Raw genomic sequence first — 21,210 nt, forward strand, 5'->3', positions numbered from 1 at the left:
GCTTCCTTCAGTCCATAAAACAGATAGGCTTGCTCTCCCTGGTGGAGCAAAGTTGTAATTTCCTTCTTTGACCCCTTTCCCTCTCAAGTCTTAACTTTGTGTGTGTTTTTCTTCCTTTTATTTTTCCTCCCATTTTGTCAATTTATGGATAAGTGGGTACCCTTTTTAGGTCCGGTCTGCAGGAAGCGCACATGCACGGTCTCTATGGCTACAATCTCTTGCGTGAGGTTTAAAAAAGAAAAAAATTCTTACTGCTGAAAGGGTCTTTTAACCTGCCTATTACCTAACCATTGGTTGGCCTCTTTGTCACTCTGTTCCTTTCTCCTCATTGGTCATCACATGCCAGCGTCTCTTCCTCTTTGTGTGGTCGTCCTGTTGTCCTTTCGATGGAGCATGCACAAACTACTGATTAGAGTATATTGGTGAACTCCGACCGCTCGCGGCTGCATCAAGGTTTTTTTTTTTGTCGTGGTCACTGTCGTTGATTGCTCTCATTGCTTAAACTTGCTGCCTTTGCTCGCCTCCCTGTTGCTTACCTTCCGACTGCTTTCACCCGTCCAAGTTTCTACCCCCCCCCCCCTTTCTTTGCACTTTTATATAGCCCGAATGCGACCCAAAGGTATTCTAATGCTTTACATGAGCGCCAGTTACATTATATAATTCCTTCTTGCTGCTTTCACCTGCCCGACCCCCTTCTTCGCTTGACCCAATCTGCCACCCACCTAAAGTCCTTAGACAGAAGAGCTCATGAAATGCACGACCTTGATAAATGCTGATGTCACTTTAGTGGCGTTCTTTGATTCATAAAGTTGGTGTTTGAAACTTTAAAGTGTACCCAGTGACTGCTACAGAATGTCTCTGCTTTGGAATCCCCCCCCCCCCCCCCCCCCCCTCCCCCCCCCGGTCAGGTGAAGTGGAATTTTATGAGACTCTTGCAGTGATGCCACTGCAAGCTCCTAAATGTTACCACTTCTCAATCCCTTAATGGAGGGGTAGAGGACAGAAGTACTGACAAGCAAACCTTTATTTTAAGGATAGAAAGTTTCCACCCCTGCTGCCTAACGTCTATAATGTTCTGTATAAGTTCTCTGATTGCTCTGTCAGCAGGACACCATTTTTTGCATCCGGAAGCTTATTTGCCTTGCTAATGCATTCTGGGAGCTGTAGTCGCGTTCTATTGAAACAGTTGGACTAAAACCATTAATATGGTAAGTAGGTTTTCCTGTAGAAGTAATAAAATTACAAAAATAGGAGCCACAGCAATATTGTAGGGGATATTTTTAGCACTTTTGTGACTGAGAATTTATATATTAGAACCTTGAAAAATCTAGCTAACCTGAATTGCCTTGTGCTTAACATTATCATTTTCTTATCTTTTACAGTGTAAAACCTCACTTCCGAACATCCTCAAGCAATTCAGAACGTTCTGGAGAGGGCAGCACAGCAATTACCAGTGTGTCAATAGGGGAGGGACCATTGAATAGAACCAATGCAAGGCATTTCCCAACTGAGAGACATGCGAGTACGGTGACAGGGCATCAAGATCTAATCTTTTCGCCAAAGGACCCACCTGCACTGCAGCTGGAGCAAAATGGTGGCGATATTGGAAGGGGGAGGTACGTATTAGTACTTGAGTTGCACTAATGGATAATGTAGATAAAGCAACGACAGTGGTTTTAGTAGACTGGCTTCAATTCAGAGTGAAACTTGCAAGTAATGTATTACCCAAATAAATAAGTTACAAGCTAATAATTTAAGTATTGATCTCTTATGTACTATCAAGCTGTTGTATTTTCAGTAAATGCTTTTCAGGTCTGTTAATGGTTTAAGCGGCATACCTTTAAGGGGCAATTGTTCTACATATGTATTGCGTTCACACGTTTTAGATGACTTTTTTTTTTTTGTCAATCAGGATTGATATAGAGTGGTTAATCACCCGATAGGTTACCTAGGCGCTTGCAGGTCTTGGAGGCTTATTCGAACCGCAAGGTCTTGAGGTCATTCGGGATTCTGGAAGTGAGATGATGGTCTTGAGTTGCCTTGGTGCCTTTCCAGGTCTTTGATACAAAGTGGGAAAAGGAGCGTTCTCACTGCTGCTTCAGTAGATGCCAGGAGTATTAGCTTGTGAAAGGGAGGCGGAGCGTGGACTTTGCGGGGATTGGTGGAATTACAGGTGGTGGTTAATGTAGGCTGGATCCTTGGTTGTGTAGAACCTTGTATGTAGTCAGTTGAGTTGCTTGGGGTGGGGTGTGATGTGGGTTAGTCAGAGAAGACTAAGGAGGAGTCTGGCTGCATCTTTTTATATGGTCTAAAGTCTCTGTATGACATATGCAGGTCTTCCTACATCGAGGGCCTTGCTGTAGTACAGTCACCTGGTGATTAGGGCCTGTGTCAGTCTTGTGTGTAAGTGTAGTCATTTGAACATCTTGCATAGCATGCGCAGAGTGAGGAATCGGGTGGAAGAGACTGCGTTGATATGTGATTCATGGTGAGTTTGTTGTCGGTGATGATTTCGAGGTTTCTGGCATGGTCTGAGGGAGTGGCTGCAGGTCCTAGGTCTGATTGCCACTAGGAGTTCTGTGTTTCTGGTGATTAGTGCTTTTGGAATGAGGTTATTTTATGTTCAGCCATATTTCGTCAGTAGGTGTACAAAACAATTGTTTAGAAAATGGGTGTTTGAACAACTGTAGTTGTTCATTTGACTTGCATGTAAGATTGTGCAATGAGGCTGTTACAAAGCTTATCCAGAGTGGAGTATAGGAGGGAGCAGAAATATTTTGCAAGACCAGCATTCAACATGTGTTACACTTCTTTTGGTTTGCTTAACTTGGGAGTATTTCAGGAATATTTATTGGGTGGTGGTATACAAATTTCTTTAGCATTTGTACTTAGGCTTGTAAAATGGCTGTTCAAGCTGGTTGATACTACTGGCAAGATCTAGGCCAATTGTCCTAAACTATTCTGTCCCCACTTAGGAGAGCCTTATGACTTTAAATTTTAATGTCAAATGTGTTAGCATATATGACCTAGGCCCATCCTTTATGTATTGAGTTACTTTACCTATTTACAATGTGACATTTGTTGACTTCTAGTGAGGTAGTAGCCTTTAAGTCAGGTGCCTGCTGGATTACCTTCAGGCCCTAGATAAGTGAATGGAATGGAATGATGTCTGTAACTGTAAACTCATCCCAAAAAGCCACGTAGAAGTTGATTGAAGTCAGCTTGTTCTTTCTGACTTGACCGTTTTTTTTTTTTGGGATGATCGAATTTCCTTTCTTTGCATTAGTGCCGATTTCAGTAGGTTATGAAGTCATGAAGCATGTTTGGGCTATAACAGTATGTAATTCGGATTCAATGAGTGATTCCCATATTTAAGCCTGTTGGCCATGTAGCATTGTTGATTTGAATGAAGTTAAGTAAAATCAGTATGTCATGGATTGCAAACTGCATAGCTTTTTAAATCTCAGAAGTATAAGGGTACGGGATAATTTTTATAACCCGCTTGTTTGAAGAAATACTCTGAATTTGAGGCAGTTATAATCTCTAATCTCTACATTCAATTATTCCCAGTGTGCATACTATATGCATGCTGTCTGTAGTTTTGCAGTACACTATTTTGAAGCACTCCTCTGAATGTGGCCCAGTGATGACCAAGTATCGCGCTTAGAGAGAACAGGGCACACCTTTGAAAGTCTAGGCAACTCTTCTTTTCTCCCACCTATTTACTCTTTCCCTCCAATTCTATTCTATTCTCCTCCCTTTTTCTAACACCTAGACTGAAATGGTTTGTCCTTCTCTGTGATTGGCAAGATTATGAGATCTGAGGGCTACACCTTCCACGTCTTGACTAGTCTGCGCAGGAATCATTTTAAGATTTTTTTTTTTTCAAGGCATTATTGGCTCCTAAGCATGGTGGGGCTGCCAGTTTCCCCTCGTACTTTTGTGTAGGTGCTTTATAGGGTTTGGTGAATCTCTGTATTAATGTACAGAGATTTGTTCAAAAGAGGTACTTGAACATTTCTAATTTATTTTGAAAAGACTTTATGAAAATATGCATTGTACCTGCAATATTTGAAGACTGCATTTTATACTTAGTCCCAGTGGTGATGGGTCAGGTAAGTTGAAGGGCCATTTGATTGTGAAAGCTAGCATCCAGTGAAACTCTCAGAGCTGTTGGATTGAAGGCATCTTCAGTCTTATGCTTTTAGCTGTAGTACATGACTTAGTCGAAACTATTCATCTTCTAAATTACGACAACGTTTAACTTAAAATAGAAGAAAATCTGAATATTTCAAAATCAGCCTTGCTGCTTTTAACTGGTTTATTCTAGGTGGGTCATAATTTGAAACTCTTAATGTTTCAGGTTCGTAGTAATCTATTACATAATGGAAAGTGGTGTTAAACTGCTAAATCTCTTAAGGTAGAAAATGCAGAAATGTGGATTTACGGTCTAATTATTTTTAATGAAAATTTACTAATACCAGCTTTTATTTTATAATTTGGCAAGGAGAAACGTTTACAGAGGAAGGCGAAGAAGAGAAGATGAGCGAATCACAGTGAGTTACATTGCATATTTGAACATGAATGCACATTAATAAATGGTAGAACTGAGATTTCTTTAACCTAGTCACCAAAGACCCTTTGTTTCAATACTCCAGTCCTTGGCTTTCGTTTAAGAAAGGTCGTATATGCTGGGACATTTAGTTTGTCAGTTTATAGTTGAGCCAATGGAAAACAAACTTAGAGTAATTAGTTCAATATAAGTTCAGTACTGGAGCATTGCATCCTTGGTGACATTGTTTTAATTGCATCATGGGCATTTTGTTTAGATTTCTTCGAGTGTTTTGCTTTGAGGATGTCACTTCTGAGTTTGGCTTGCACATACCTACTTTGACCTTTCAGGAGTTAAGGTGTGGGGGGCAGTGTCCAAGGCAACACCAGCAGAACACCCTCAGCGGCACTAGGGCAGCTGGGTGCAGTGCTGAGGCCCAATGGGGTATAGGGGCCTCCGGTTGGTTGCTGCTTACTGGCAGGCCACTGTGTTTTGGGAGCAAAGCTCCTGGTGTTGTGCTCAGGGCAAAGGGGGATCCTGTTTAGCGCACAAAGTGTACCCCCAGGGGCGGCTGGGTACAGAGTGCTGTTTTGGTGTCTGGTGCCCTGTTGGTTTCAATGGAGATACTCCGGTTTCAACAAAGACTGCAGGCTCGGGACGAAGGTTTTCTGGAGGTGACCACCAGTTGGAGAGGTAAGCTGGGATACCTAGGGATGCTAGGACTGTCTGTTGGGCCACCGAAGGCCGTAGGGTTTCGGGTGCAGGGGTGTCTTTATGCGTCTGGCTTCTTACGAACACCGGACAAGAACGGGGGGGATCCTCCAGAAAGAGGCTGCAGGCTTCGCTGGGAGGGTCAGGTAAGTACAGTTGTTAGACCCTCAGGGGCAGCCGAGTGAATTAGGCCCAATGTTATTCTATGGGAGGCAGGGGGGGCCTTGGTTGGTGTCTGCTGACTAGCAGGCCACGCGGCTGTGGGAGCTGGGCTCCTGGTCATTTGCTCAGGGCAAATGGAGAAGTAGGTAGGAGTAGAAGTTGCACTGCCAGGGCCACTTGGGCGGCTGGGTGCAGGGTGCTTTTGAGCCTTCGGCCCTCAGTGGATTTCAATGGGAAAGCTCCAGGATGAATAAAGGCTGCAAGCTCGGGGACGAAGATTCTTCAGGTGCCACCACCACTTCGAGAGGTAAGTTGGGTAGTTGGAGGATAGGTAGGTACCCAGGAGTCGGGCACAGGGGGCCGCCGGGTGCAGGGGTGACTTTTGATTTTGGGAAATCTTACCCTCTGTTGATCGCGGTTGGGGGGGGGGGGGGTCCCTGGTTCTGAGGCTGCAGGCGTCGGGAGCGTCGAGGTGAGTCCTTGGGTGCTTGGGTGCCGGATTAGGGGTCACAGTCGCCGGAGGGACGTCCTCTGGGTCTTTGTCCACTCCGGTACAGGACAGGCTTGGCGTGTGCAGGGTTTGCGGTTCTGGGATGATGCCAGTGGTTAGAAACTTGCTTTGAGCAGAGCCACTGCTCGTGGGAGTCCCAGGTGCTCAGAGTCACAAGGTAGCCAGGTCCTCCGGGTTTGTGAGGTTGCTGGCCACAGGAGGTCCCGTGATTTAGCAGGAGAAGGTTCGAGGGTCGACAAGCCGGTAGGGCTGGGGCCAAAGCAGTTGGTGTCTTCCTCTTAACAGCTGCACAGCAGGTCTCCTTTCTTCTTGTTCGTCTTTGATAGTTTAGAATCTGTAATCTGGAGAAGGAAGGTTCGGGATGCCCCTAAATATTAAATTTAGGGGCGTTACAGGTAGGTAAAGGGCCGTGACCACTGGGTCCCTGTCCTGGGGTGGGTACACCCCCTATCCTGCCACTCTCCTGTGGGAGGGGGGCAGTAGCCTAGTCCTGATTGGGCAGGGCCTCCCATCTTAAAGATGGCGAGCGCCCGGAGATGTGCTTCACCTTGCCTCCCCCACCTGAGGGGGGGGGGGGTTGGCAGGCTGGCACATCCCCTGTCCTTATTTGGGGTTTCCGGCCAGGCTTCCTGCCAGTGTGGGAGCTGCAAGTGGCCTGGGGAAGCTCAGAGGCGGCATGCCTTTGAAGCTTTCCCCTGTCCATCCTGGGGGAGGAGACCTAGCACGTCGCCCGGGATGTGCATTGTTACAGGCCCAGGAGAGCAGGGGCTCTCCTACCCAGGGGTCCAGCAACATGTCTGCTGTGTGGCAGCCTCCCAGACCAGACGTGGATTGTAGTTTAGGTTTCTAGGGGCATCTCTAAGATGCCCGCTGTGGTGCTTGGTACATTAAATCCCACACTGGCATCAGCGTGGTTTAATATGCTGAGAAGTTTGATACCAAACTTCTGAGTCTTCAGTGTTGCCTTTATGGTTCTGTGGAGTTCGTGTTTGACGAGCTCTTCAGCACCATGTACTCTTAAATGGTAGCACTGCACTTACAGTGCCCAGGAATGGACCTGGGTACTGTAGGGGCACAGGGCTCATGCTCCTGTGCCCACACCACTGGCATAGGGCACCCAGCTAGAGAGGGGTGGCTGATGTATGCTAGGGAGTGTAGGTTGTGGGCATGGCACACAGGGATGTGTGCCATGTCGACTGTTAGCCTCTTACCCATACACTCAGCCTGCAAGGGCAGTGTGTGTGTGTGTGTGTGTGTGTTAGGGTACAGGGCCTCTAAGGGTGTCGCAATGAGTGCTGCAGCCCTTAGAGGCCTTCCCTGGTCACAAGGCCCTGGGTACCTAGGGTACCATTTACCAGGGGCTGACATGTGGCCAGGGTTTGCCAATTTGGGTTTGAGGTTTTTAGGGAAGGAACATAGGCCCTGGGCACCTGATTGGCAGGAATCCTGGGCACAGTCAGTCAAAGTACATTCAGCAAAAAGTGGGGGCATACCATGCAAGAAAGATGGCACTTTCTCACAGTGGGCGAACAAATCAGGTGTTCACAGGATACAAAGTCTTTCTTTGGAAGGCAGGGCAGATCCTCTGGGTTCTTGAGGTTGCTGGCTGCTGGACCCACCGGATTTCAGCTTCTTCAGGTTTGAGGTGGGGACAGGCAGGTGATGAGGGGCTACGGGCTGCACTGATTCCTAAGGTCAATAAACTGGATGGTATGCCATTTCCCATGTAGAATGAAAAAATTGATTGCTGCAGATGTTAATAGCAACAATTTTATTAAACTTAAAGTGCTCTGAACTTTATTCTGAGGCAATTACCACACGGGCTATTCTGTCAACATTTGAGCCAGAGGAAAGTACTCTTTTTTGACATGGTCAATGGAGAAAGTGCCCTCTTTCTGCATGGTTGCCCCCACTTTTTGCTGGACTTTGTGTGGCCTGGCCTACTGCCAATCAGGTACCCAGGGCTTATGTTCTTTCCCTAAAACTTGAATTAACACCAAACCCAATTGGCACGCTCTGGCCACAGGTCAGCCCCTGATAAATGGTACCAGAGGCACCGTGGGCACTGTGACCAGGGAGGGCCTCTAAGGTCTGCAACACTTATTGTGCCACCCTTAAGATGCCCTGTACCTTTGCACTCACACACTGCCTTTGCAGGCTGTGTGTTTTTGTGCAGAACAAAGTGAAGAGTCGACATGGAACACATCCTTGTGTGCCATGCGCTACAACCCACTGCCCTGGAATAGATCAGCCACTCCTCTAGCTGGGTGCACTAAACCAGTGGTGAGGGTACAGGTGCATGAGCCCTGTACCCCTACAGTGTCTAAGCCAATTCTTATATTATTTATATTCAAAATAACAAGAGCAACCCTTATGTCCTTGTGAACCGGGTAGGTACTGAGTACAAAATAATATTCACAAGGACATTTGTGAACAATAATTAATATGTGACTAAATGATGTCACTCTGAATTAATCAGAGTGACATAATTAAGCCAATTCTTAGACTTTGTAAGTGCGGTAAAGCCATTAAGGGTATATGGTGCTGGGAGTTTGTCATTACGAACTCAGTACCATAATGGCTTGAATGAAAGGAATATGCTACTTACCAGTATGCATCTGTTCTTGGCATGTAGAGCTGCAGATATACACACTTTTGCATAGATCGCCATCTGGTGTTGGGCCGCGATGTTTTCAGTTTGTTTTTCCTCTTGGAAAGTCTTTGGCAGTCACGAGGTCGGTGACTCCTCCCTTGGTTCGTATTGCGCATGGGCTTCGGCTCCATCCTCAGATTGTTTTCTTTTTCCGCCATCGGGCTCGGATGTAATACTTCGCGCTCCGGTTCCAAACATTCCAGTTTGACGATCGAAGCGAAATCCTCGCTCTCCGCGGTATTGTTTAGATACTGATCTCCTCAATCACCTTCGACACACCTTCGATTCCAGTCATCGACGGCAGCCTTCGGGCCTATCCAGGCTCCGGTCCCGGCTGATGGAAAGAACTCCATTCAAGAAGTGCCCTCGATGTGGGTCCAAATTCCCCCACACCGATCTTCATGAGATGTGCAACCTCTGCCTCTCCCCTGAACACGTTGCTCGAGACTGTCCTGCCTGCAAGTCTTTTAGATCCAAAAAGACTATTCGAGATCGAAGGGCCAGACGAAAAAAGGCGCACTCCTCAACTTCCGTTCCAGTCGACATCTTCGGGGACGACGTCGAAGCTCCGGGACAGCAGCACACCGAAGAGGACCTCGTCGGTGCTTCCGAAGCCGACTACTCGGATGTGGAGGACATCACCCCGACGCAGAGGGTCGTGAGTAAAATACTCCCTCCCACACCCGCGCCGACACCCAAAAAGGCTTCGGTCACGCCTTCACCTCCGGGCCTAGGCAAGACCAAAGACACTGCTTCCAACACCCCACCTTCGGGCCTGGTGAAGAAGCTAAGTAAGCCTTCCGGCGGCTCGGGCTTGAGCCAGCCTGCCAGCGGTGCCGAAAAACACCCTTCGGCACTGAAGAAGAGATCGGCCTCTACCTCGACACCGTACTCCGCACCAAAGCCCTCGGTGTCCAAACCCAGCCTCTCGGTGCCGACCAAACATCATAAGACCCTCGGCACCGACACTCCCGCGTCGAAGCCTGTCTCGCCACCGAACAAAAAATCGGAGGTTCCAAAAAAGCACGGCACAGACGAGCCTAAAAAGCCATCGGCCCCGAAAACGTCGGCGCCGACCGAACAACCAGTGTCACAAGAACTTTTTACTTACCAAGGATCCAAAAACTGGACATTTGGCACTGTCTTAAAAGAGACATTTGGACAAACCAGCTCCACCTCCAAAGAGGAAGGACTGTGCTATCTCCCCTTTCAGAGTGCCTTCCCCACCTCCTCCACCCTCTCCACCTCCGCCCCCTCCACCCTTGCCTCATCGCTCTCCGACCCCATCTCCAGACCATGATGATCAGGGGGACCCATACTACGACCCAGCAGATGTGCCACAAGACCCCACCCCTACAGGATCCCCAGACCCCTGGGATGATTATAATAATCCAGACATTCCAGATGTCCCTCAAGATGACCTTTATCCATCCAGGCCATCTCCACCAGAAGACTCACTAGGTTTTCACCACCTACTTCAGAGGGCGGCACATTTTCACGGGGTAGAGCTACACACTGACCCAGTAGAGGAAGATTTCCTCCTAGACACCTTTGATACTGCACTTAAGTCTACTGCTATACTACCTATGCTCAAAGGGGTAATAAAACATGCGCCAGAGGTTTTTAAAGACCCAGTCAGGGCTAGGGTCCTAAACCCACGCATAGAGAAACTATAAAGCTGCCCCCACAGATCCTGCCTAAATCAAAGGGCCAGCGCCACTTGATTCCTTAGTGGTATCCACTGCAAGAATGAGATCAAATTCTCAGGCGAAGCACCACCGCCTGACAGTCTAAGCGCCTAGACGCATCAGGAAAACGCACTGCATCACAGGCAGCCAATATATGGCGTATCGCCAACACTCAAGCGCTATTGGCCAGATACGACCGCGCATTATGATGAACTAGAAACCATCATGCACCATCTCCCAGAAAAATATAAAAATAGGGCCAATGAATTAATTCAAGAGGGCAAGACCATAACTAATACCTCTATACGCTGTGCCTTAGACGCAGCAGACGCAGCCTCCAGGGCCATTAACACCAGTGTCCTCCGTCGACACGCTGACCGGGATTAAACACGTGACCGGGATAAAAAACCGTGCAAAGCAGTACCTATCAAACTGCTTGATTGGGGAAAAAAGGGTCAACCTGTTTCAGCCATCAACCATCTAAATAGTATGTCTGGCTTTCGTCAGGACCAAGGAAACAAAGCTGCTGCAGTAAAGTGTAAAGAAAATAATGAAAAATAATTTTAGATACAAAACCAGTCATCCACCTGCCGATTCAATATCACTGGAACTTGTCCAATTTGAAGGACAAGTGAGCCCGCCTCAACCTGGTTACAACTAAGGGAAGGGAGCCCCGCTCTCTCCGTTGGTACTCCATCGTAGTACAAAAGTTGCACTGTTTTTTATCCCGGTCAGTGCAGATGAGGCAATAAAAATTATTTTCATCAGCACTAGGCAGTTTTAGGTTGCAATCACTTATTATTTCCCTTGCGCTGCACCCTTACATCACTTTATTGCTCTTCTTTGGGATTTTAGCATCCAGATTCTCCATATAATTGAAAACATCCCTGAGCTCCCACCTCTGAGATGTGGTTGTAGCCCTCAGTGGGACTAGGTTTTCCCACTGGGAGGAGAAAGCCCAAATGATAAAGCACGTCCCCTTTGGTGAGTGAGGGCATTCATCCTATAAAGGGATTCTTCCCCTATTAGGTTGTTGTTACTGAGACACTTATTTACTACTTCATTCTTTTTTACATGCCTACGCTTTAAGCTTGTCTAGACCCGAGAAGTTAACTGTGTTTATAGAAAACAGGAAGTGCACAGCAGGGCTGAGAGATGTTTTCTTGGCCTATATATAAATATTGTTGGAGATGAAAATGTGGCACACCCAAGACCTGTTTTGTTCTAGTAATATTTTTGCTAATGTTCCAGTCCGCGCAGTTGGCAGGAATCAGAGTACGCCATCTAGTTTAATACGCTCTGCGAATTCTTAAGGTATTACCGCCCCACGCCATATTTTTGTAAGTAATCGGAAGCAAAGCAGGGGTTGAAAAAGTACAAGGGCTGCTCTATAAATTCCCCGTCCTTATAAAATTAGAGTTTTAGTAGGCAGAAGTTTCACTTCAGCGCCGCACGCAACTGTTGGCGCTTCGATGCCAGGTTACAGAGTCTGAATCCCTTGTCCTCCCCATGACCCCGTGTGCCGCTGAGCTCCGTGCCTGCTTCACAGCCGTCGTGGAGACTTTTCTTATCTGCTTGTTAAATAAACCAGCAGATAAGAAAAGTCTTCACGTCAGCCGTGAAGCAGACGAGGCAGTCCACCAAAAAGCCAAAGGGAGGCAACAAAAAAGCCCTCCTTTCCAATGGGAAGCCAGCGTTTACCATAAACGCTGACGCTACCCAGTGGAAATGAGGGGCAGGGCTCGAGTTCCCTTCTCCAAACAGAGTTGTTTACTAGAAGTCTCGAGGCAAGGAGTGCATGCGCGCTCCAACGCCAGCCGAGACCTAAAAATGAGTGAGCTGCAAGCACTCTTGCTACAAGAACCTTTAATTCAAGGTCATAACTTTTTTTCTTAAATTTGGGGGTGTTGGCCTGGTTGCAGACCAGGTGTGGTGGGTGGGGTGACTTGACTACAGGCTAGGCCCTGTGGTGGGAAATTAGTCACCCAGTGGGATTTGGGGGAAGAGCCTGGCCAAAGGCCCTGTGCGGGGGATGGATGTAGGCCTAGTTGGGTATGGTAATCAAATGTTACATTTGTAAAAAAAAAAAAAAAAAACGAAATTCATTGGAGAAACAAAAGTTAAAGTGATGAAATTAGGTGAATGTCAGTTAAAGAGTAATGTTTTAAACTTAAATACTGAAATTCTGCAGTTGTAGTTAACTGAGCGCCCTTGCCAATCGCTGCATATGACCTCACCTATTAAATAACTCATGACATGTTCTATAACCTCACTGGTAACTCAGTGGCAGGGACACGAGTTACTTCAGTTAACTATACTAGTGAATTGCAGTGTATTTTCTTTTTAGCTTAATACATTACATTTTAACTTACATTTTCACCTAACAATGTCACTTATGTGTTCTTTTCTGTGTGTGTAAATGTGTGCATCTCTTTTGCTTGGCCAGCAGGATCAAGCCAACCTGGTCATATACTTGAAACACTAAATGGGGCAGCACTCATTGCTGTATCTAGCTTACATTAAATATTTGTATTTGAAGTAGCACCAGTAGACTGTTGGTGAACTTCTCGTTGTAAGACATGAATCTATTTACAAAAATTATCTTCTGGTCATGTATTCAAACTGAGTGCTAATCCAAAAATGAAATGGTGTGTTTGGAAGTTTTAATTCATGTATGTACTTCATATTGCAGCGACCGGCACCTCCTGTGGAAGTGAAGGTTCAGACACCAAAGTTTGACTTGCTGGCATCCAATTTTCCTCCTTTGCCTGGCAGTGTGGCTAGTCCCCCAGGGGAGCCAGTACTTGAGAGCAGAATGTCTGACATTGTCAAAGGAATCTGTAAGGTAAAGAGATAAAAGTAGCGCAGTAGGTGTTTTGCATTATATTCTGTTGTCATTTCTCTTAAATGTTCTCACCTTGTCTAGGCTCCAACGTGATATAGGATTAGGAAGATTACAAATCTTCCAGTGCACGTTAAGGTTGTGGTGTCACGTTATTTTTGGTATTTGATGAATGGTGGCCAGAGCGTGCTTAGCTTGCAGCAGCACCCTGTGAATGAACTGGAATTCAATGAAAGTGTAAAATAGATTTTTAGGGATATATTTTCTGGCAGTGTATAAGCTTAAACTCTCGCATCTAAGGAGGACCTTGTCTTCATTAATAATCTAAATTAAATGGATTACTACGTGGAAACCAGCCAAGTTTAAAGGGCTCAATCCCAAGTGGAGTTTAGCCATCAGGAAAATTGCTGTCTGGCGTCTGCCCTGGAGCAATGAAGCAGAAGGCCTTTAGTGTTTTGCTGAGCACGCCTACTGATGAATTGAGCTTAAAAGTGAAATGAAGTCGAATAAATTAGCGGGCCCGAGTAAAGGTACTGTGGGAGGGAGTCCTGACCTTACACGCCTTTGCAGGCTTCAAGTTCCAAAGGGAATTGCTACAGACATGTGCCTTTAACATTAACGTCCTTTATTTGGGCTCAAGATTTGGTCATCCAAAGTGTAGAAAGCTGGCTCTATATATCAATAAGTGGTTAAATTGTGGAGAGTCCAGAGATTAACCCAGAAGTGTACAGGAATCTATGTAAACCCAAAGTGTGCTTTTTGTGGTAGTGTGGTCGAGCAGCCTAAGGCCTAACACAGTGGAGTGTTAGACATTTATTATGCACACAGTAATTAATAAATGACATATTGTAAGAAAGTGGGTTTCTGTTGCAGTAAACCCCCCCCCCCCCCCCCCCCCATTTTTTAGGTCTCGCCTGACCCAGCGCATGCGCTGGTCTGGCGAGACATTTTGTGAGGGCTCCAAAAAGTGCTACCAGGCCAGCCTAGAGCTACAGTGCATGTGCGCGGGCGCGCGCATCGCGCTTTACCGAGATTACTTTCAATTTCGCGGCCGCAGGGCCGCTTTGATGTTTGATTGCGATCACTTTTAGCGGCCGCTTTGATGTTCTCTGTGAGGATTCAATAGATTGCAGCAGTTAAAACAAGCATTGGCATAGCCAATAGGTCTCGCTTTTGGGACCTTATAAGTGTTTAATTATGCAACTGTTGCATGGCTAAACACTTATAAGGTCCCAAAAGCGAGACCTATTGGCTATGCCAATGCTTGTTTTTTTTTGCCTAATAGCTGATGCACTTTTCCTTGTTGTGCCCTGGGCTCCTGCCAATCTGTGTTCCTTCCCTAAAAACTGCCTAACAGCCAAAACCCAAATTGGCAAACCCTGGCCACATGTCAGCCCCTGGTAAATGGTACCCTAGGTACCCAGGTCCTTGTGACCAGGGAAGGCCTCTAAGGGCTGCAGCACTCATGGTGCAACCATTAGAGGCCCTGTACCCTAACACACACAAACACACTGCCCTTGTGAGACAGTGGCTCTGTATATACTGTTCCTTAATAGGTACAGGGTGTACAGAGTCCACAGACCCCAAGGGTTTAACAGAGGTTAAAGTTAGATATAACCTTACTCTCCAAAGTGGTAGCCTGGTCGAGCAGTAAGGCAGTTTCAGAGGACGTGTAAAGCATTTGTTGTACACACTCAGTCAGCAAATAGTTCCACACACTCAATAACTGAACTCTAGGCCAATGGTTTGTATATAAAAAATATATGCTTGTTTTATTTTAGAACCAACACTTGGAATTAAAATATACTTTCTCGACAGGAGATGTTTCATAAAAATACTTTTGTATATGCAATAGACTTTTTTAGTACACAAATAGTTGCAGTAGGCAACTCTATTTCTAAACACAATACATTGAGCTCAATGCTAAATTCAAATTATATGCAACAGATTACTTTTTAGATTACTTTTGTAATTCCAGGCTTGGATCCTAGATCCAATCCTGGGTCAGTTCTCAGAATCAGCTGTTGAAAGTCGACTTTGGTACTGTAGTGATTTTTAACTAATATTTAGCCATTTCAAAAGTGAGCACTTAGAAAATATTTCAGAGCAAACAATCAATGATTCCCTATGGAAGGAAATATAGGTTACAGGTACAGTAGGTTATCGTTACTTTTGTAATCCAGTACTGGGTGGCTAGACTCAGTACTTGGACATTTATCCAAAACAGGTAAGTAATTACGTTTTCAGATGTTATACGATTTTTGAGGAATATTTAGAAATTGCAGAAATCAACACTTAGAAGAAATTTCATAGAAAAGCAGTCAATGGTTTCCTATGGAAGAAAAATGAGTTAAAGGTAAGTATAGTTGTGGGTGCTTTTCAGAGTCAGTGCTGGGCACCAAGCTCCAGCACTGGGAGCTCACATAAGACCAGGTGAGTAAATTCGTTTTTGGTACTTGGCTGATTTTTGGTGAATATTTTGAGTTTTGAAAAGTTCACACTTAGAAGAATTTCCAAGAAAAAGCCAGTCAATGTTACCCTATGAGGAAAATGAAGTTAGCGGTTTAAGGGTAAGTTCTTGACTGGCAGGGTTGAAGTTCTGGGCATAGACTCAGGGGTCACCCAGTGTCAGGTAGGTACAGTCAGTTCACCCTCAGCGGTTTCAGGACGGCTGGGTGCAGAGAGAGTTAGGCCCAATGTTAGCCTATGAGGAATAGGGGGGCCTGGTTTGGTGGCTGCTGACTAGCAGGCCACGCGGCTGTGGGAGCTGGGCTCCTGGTCACTCACTCAGGGCAAGTGGGGAAGTAGGCTAGTGTAGAGATTGCACTGCTAGGGCCACTCGGGCGGCTGGGTGCAGGGTGCTTTTGAGCCGTCGGGCGCTCAATGGAAATCAATGGGGAAGGTTCCGGTTAGGAAAAAGGCTGTAAGCTCGGGGACGAGGATGCTTCAGGTGCCACCACCACTTCGAGAGGTAAGTTGGGTAGTTGTAGGTTAGGTGGGTACCCCGGGATTGGGCACAGGGGGCCGCAGGGCGCCGCGTGCAGGGGTGCCTTTTGGTGTCAGGAAATCTTACCCTCTGATGATCGCGGTTGGGGGGCTGCAGGCTTCTTCCGGAATGTCGAGGGCGGTCCTTGGGTGCCGGACTCGGGGGTCACAGCCGCCGTGGGGTCGTCCTCAGGGTCTTTGTCCACTCCGGCACTGGCCAGGCTTGGCTGGTGCAGAGTGTGCTGGGTTCGCGGTTCCGGGCTGCTGTCAGGGGTTAGAAATAGGTTTCTGAGTAGAGCCTCTACTCATGGGAGTCCCAGGGGCTTAGAGCCAAAAGGTAGCCAGGTCCTCCGGGGTTGGCGAGGTTGCTGGCCACGAGAGATGCCGCGCTGGTGCAGGTTCGGGAGTCGACAGGCCGGTAGGGCTGGGGCCAAAGCAGTTGGTGTCTTCTTCCCTTTTTAGCAGCTGCAGGGCAGGTCTTTGTTCTTCTTGTAGTCTTTTGAATCTGGAATCTGGGGAAGGAAGGTTCAGGGTGCCCCTAAATTCTAGATTTAGGGGCGTTACAGGTAGGTGAAGGCCAGGGACCAATGGGTCCTTGTCCTGGGGTGGGTACACCCCCTATCCTGCCTCTCTCCTGTGGGAGGGGGGCAGTAGCCTAATCCTGATAGGGTAGGGCCTCCCATCTTCAAGATGGCGTGAGCCCGGAGATGTGCTTCACCTCGCCTCCCCCACCTGGGGGGGGGGGGGTGGGGGGGGGGGGGGCAGGCTGGCACATCCCCTGTCCTTGTATGGGGTTTCCAGCCAAGCTTCCCGCCAGAGTGGGCGGTTGCAGTGGCCTGGGGAAACTCCAAGAGGCGGCATGCCTTTGAAGCTTACCTTTGCTCATCCTGGGGGAGGAGATTTATCACCTCACCCAGGATGTGCATTGTTGCAGGCCCGGGAGAGCTGGGGCTCCCCCACCCAGGGGTCCAGCAACGTGTCTGCTGTGTGGCAGCCTGGGCAGCCTCAGAGCAGACATGGATTGTAGGTTAGTTGTAAGGGGGCATCTCTAAGATGCCCTCTGGGATGCTTGGTACATTAAATCCCACACTGGCATCAGGGTGGGTTTAATGTGCTGAGAAGTTTGATACCAAACTTCCCAGTCTTCAGTGCTGCCATTATGGTGCTGTGGAGTTCGTGTTTGACGAGCTCTCAGCACCATGTACTCTTAAATGGTAGCACTGCACTTACAGTGCCCAGGAATGGACCTGGGTACTGTAGGGGCACAGGGCTCCTGCTCCTGTGCCCACACCATGGGCATAAGGCACCCAGCCAGAGGGGTGGCTGATATATGCCATGGCAGTGTAGGTGATGGGCATGGCACACAGGTGTGTCATGTCGACTCTTCATTTTGTCCTGCAGTCAGACACTCAGCCTGCAAATGCAGTGTGTGTAACGGTACAGGGCCTCTAAGGGTGGCACAAATGAGTGCTGCAGCCCGCAGAGGCCTTCCCTGGTCACAAGGCCCTGGGTACCTAGGGTACCATTTACTAGGGGCTGACATGTGGCTAGGGTTTGCCAATTTGGAGTTTGTGGTTTAAGGAAGGAACATAGGCCCTGGGCACCTGGTTGGCAGGAGTCCAGGGTACACTCAGTAAAAGTACATTCAGCAATTTAGCAAAAAGTGGGGGCACACCATGCAAGAAAGATGGCACTTTCTCACACTTTCTGCTCGACCAAGCTACCACTTTAGCGAGTAAGGTTATATCTAACTTTGGCCTCTGTCAAACCCTTGGGGACTGTGGACTTTGTACACCCTGTATTAAGGAACAGTATGTTCGAGGCATGTGGGCTGCTGAATTCATATCTGTGCATAGATCGCCGCCTAGTGTTGGGTCCGGATGTTTGCACGTTGTTGTCCTGGAAGAGTCTTCGAAGTATCCTGGGATAGGTGACTCCTCCCCTGGACTACAGTGCGCATGGGCATCCTCTCCTTCCTCAGATTGTTTTTTTCCGCCATTGGGTTCGGATGTGCTTATATTGACTCAAGTTAGGAAAAACTTTTTCCAGGCCAAAAGGCCTTTAGTTCGCGTCGGTACTGTTCCCGATCGGTATCGATAGTATCTTTGTTAGTTTACTAACTTCCAGAACCAACTTTTTCGCATCTTACCCGACATCGACGATGGAATCGAGGACACCATTCAAGCGGTGCCCTGTATGCAATGCGAAATATCCACACATCGACGTCCATCCGGTGTGCAACAAATGCCTTTCACCGGATCACGACGAATCTACATGTATGGCCTGTGCCCGATTTCGATCCAAGAAGACTCTCCGGAATCGACGAGCGGCGAGACTCGAGGCGCAGCAAGCGGCACCGGCCCCGGCCGACATCTTCAGCGCCGAGACCGAAGATGTCGAAGAAGTGGAGAACCTACCCTCCAGTCCCGCTTCCGAACATGACTCCGGATCGGAAGACGTCGACGAAACACTCTTTCGCAGAGATTAAGACGACACCGAGGTAGGAGACTACAATGAGGCCTTAGGGGCCGAAGAGAGTAGCTCCGATGACGAGCAAGGCCTACCCGTTCAGACTGAGGAAATCCCAGTGCAACAGTCTATGGCTCCGGTCGAAGTATCGCCTTCGGGCCTTACCCAAGACCTATCCCGCAGTTCTTCGGCCCCGCCCTCGGGCCCGGCCTCGGACATTCAGCGGCAGCCATTAATGCCCAAACCGGCTGGTTTCCCTTCTTCGAAACCGAAACCAAAAGCTGTATTGGTTCAACTGAAACCGAAAGTGGCGCTGGTCGGATCGAGGCCCTCCACACCTTCGACGCCAGCAAAACCCGTCGGCACCGAGCGCAACAAACGAGACTTCGGTGCCGAGCTTGAAGCGGCCGACGTCGGAGTCGACATACGGAAAAAGACCTTCGGTGCAACCAAACCTACTCGGCTCCCGGCACCGACGCAATCGGCTCCGACCCCAAAGGTCAAACTGCCTGCCGCGTCTCCCACCACTTCGACGGCACCACCAAAGCCACACTCATCGAAGACGTCGACTGCCATTCCCGCCCCTCGACTCGCTGATTCACCGGCGCCGAAAAAGTCCACGCCCGCCTCCACAGAACCGGTCGGCGCAAAGGAATCGAGGGCGCTCCAGGTGCCACCCGTTGCTGCGCAACGCACCAAAAACAAAACGGTCCTCCAGGACACGTCGGGCTCCGAGCCAATAAAAGCTCCAACAGCCTCTTCGGCACCAGCCAACATTACTTTTGGCCTGCCACCATCCACGGCCCCGAAACGGTTCCAAATCAGGACACTGGTCACCCACACCACGATCACGCCTGCCGTACGCTCTGCGGAGACGTCTCCATCGCATCTCATCGACGCCGACACCGGCAGGATGATTATCCACAAAAGGAGAATAACTTCTGAGCCAGCTTTGGACTCCTTCCGGATCCCACTTAAGAGAAAGCTGCCAGTGGCTTCGGAACCAGTTCTTTACAACCTTTCCATTCACCCTACCAGGATCCACAATCCTTCTCTCCCACACACTCCGACACGGATGCGTTGGAGGACTACATGGGTGACCAAGTCCCCTACCCCGGAGGGATGGACCCTGATGGCCAACAGTACCCTGATCAAGCTTGGGATGACCCTGTAGACCCAGGTGCACCTATGGATGCACAGGACCCGCAACTCTATGGAGCAAAAACATCTCCCACAGAGGACACTGCCGCGTTCAACGCTCTAATTGAACGTGCTGTGGCCAATCATAGGGTACAACTTCACTCGTGACACCATCGAGGACGACTTTCTCATGGATACTTTCGCATCCTCAGAAAGGAATATAAAGACTCTGCCCATGTTAAAGGGGGTCCTCAAACCAGCAAAGGACATCTTCAAGGAACCCACCAGGGCAAGAGTGATAAACCCCAGGATCGACAAAAAATACAGATCAGCGCCTGGGGACCCTACTTACATTAGAGGCCAGTTACCTCTGAATTCCAGTGTCGTTGCGAATGCTCGCAAGAGGGCACACTCGCAAACAGGTGACGCTCCTCCCCCGGACAAAGAGTCCAAGGTGCTGGAGACCTCTGGCAAACGGGTTGTCGCCCAGGCAGCTAACATATGGCGCATTGCCAATACTCAAGCGCTCCTCGCTCGCTACGATAGAGCGCACTACGACACATTAGAGCAACTACTCCAACATCTCCCTGACCAATTCAAAGAAGGTGCAGAGATCCTCATCAGGGAGGGACAACTGCTCACAAATACATCCATTAAGTGTGCACTGGATGCCGCAAATACAGCTGCCAGAGCCATAAACACTAGCGTCATGTTGCGACGACACGCCTGGTTGCGAATCTCCGGATTCAAACCGGAGGTACAAAATAACATCCTCAACCAACCTGTCAACCCCGACTACTTATTCGGGCCGGAGGTTGACACCACCCTAGAGAAAATAAAAAAGGACACAGACACTGCAAAGTCCATGGGGGCCCTACAAACGCAGTCCTTTCGGAGCGGCTCCTTTCGTCGCCCCGGAAATAGAGGAGCAGGTAGAGGACAGGGGTCACAGCAAACATACAACAAGGGCAACACGCAAAACACCTACGATAAAAACACCCGGGGTGGATATCGTGGCTCCAGCACAAAGGGCAGAGGACGCGGCTACGGCAACACCAGGTCCTCCCCCAAGAACAAGCAGTGACGCCCTCTCCCTTCCTCCCGACCACATAACACCTGTCGGGGGAAGGCTACAAAAGTTCCTCTCCACGTGGAACTCCATCACCACGGACAGGTGGGTCAAAGATATTGTCAAATACGGTTACTGTCTAGAACTAACCTCCACTCCACCCACAATACCTCCAAAAAAACGTCCTATGTCCTCAGAGCACTTAACGCTCTTACAGCAGGAGGTGCAAAGTATGCTACTAAAAGGCGCAATAGAGGTCGTCCACGAGCAAGGTACGGGGGTGTACTCCCTGTACTTTTTAATACCAAAAAAGGACGGGTCACTCAGACCTATATTAGACCTGAGACCCCTGAACCAGTACATTCTTTCCGAGCATTTTCACATGCTCACTTTACAGCAAGTCCTCCCGCTGCTCAAGCAGGGAGACT

The 21,210-nt window shown here is 48.3% G+C and overlaps 1 protein-coding gene across 3 annotated transcripts in view; it reads left to right on the forward strand.

Annotated features, from left to right (window-relative positions):
* The window catches only part of LARP4 (La ribonucleoprotein 4), a 248,711-nt gene that overhangs the window by 140,951 nt on the left and 86,550 nt on the right, over nt 1–21,210 (forward strand). For all 3 annotated transcript variants that reach the window (XM_085654536.1, XM_085654538.1, XM_085654537.1), the window contains 3 exons: nt 1,383–1,616; nt 4,508–4,556; nt 12,970–13,122. In XM_085654536.1, coding sequence (XP_085510662.1) covers nt 1,383–1,616; nt 4,508–4,556; nt 12,970–13,122 — 436 coding nt within the window. The remainder of the gene's footprint in view (nt 1–1,382; nt 1,617–4,507; nt 4,557–12,969; nt 13,123–21,210) is intronic.

This window comes from Triturus cristatus, chromosome 4_1, assembly GCF_964204655.1.
Source record: "Triturus cristatus chromosome 4_1, aTriCri1.1, whole genome shotgun sequence".
Lineage (NCBI taxonomy): Eukaryota > Metazoa > Chordata > Amphibia > Caudata > Salamandridae > Triturus > Triturus cristatus.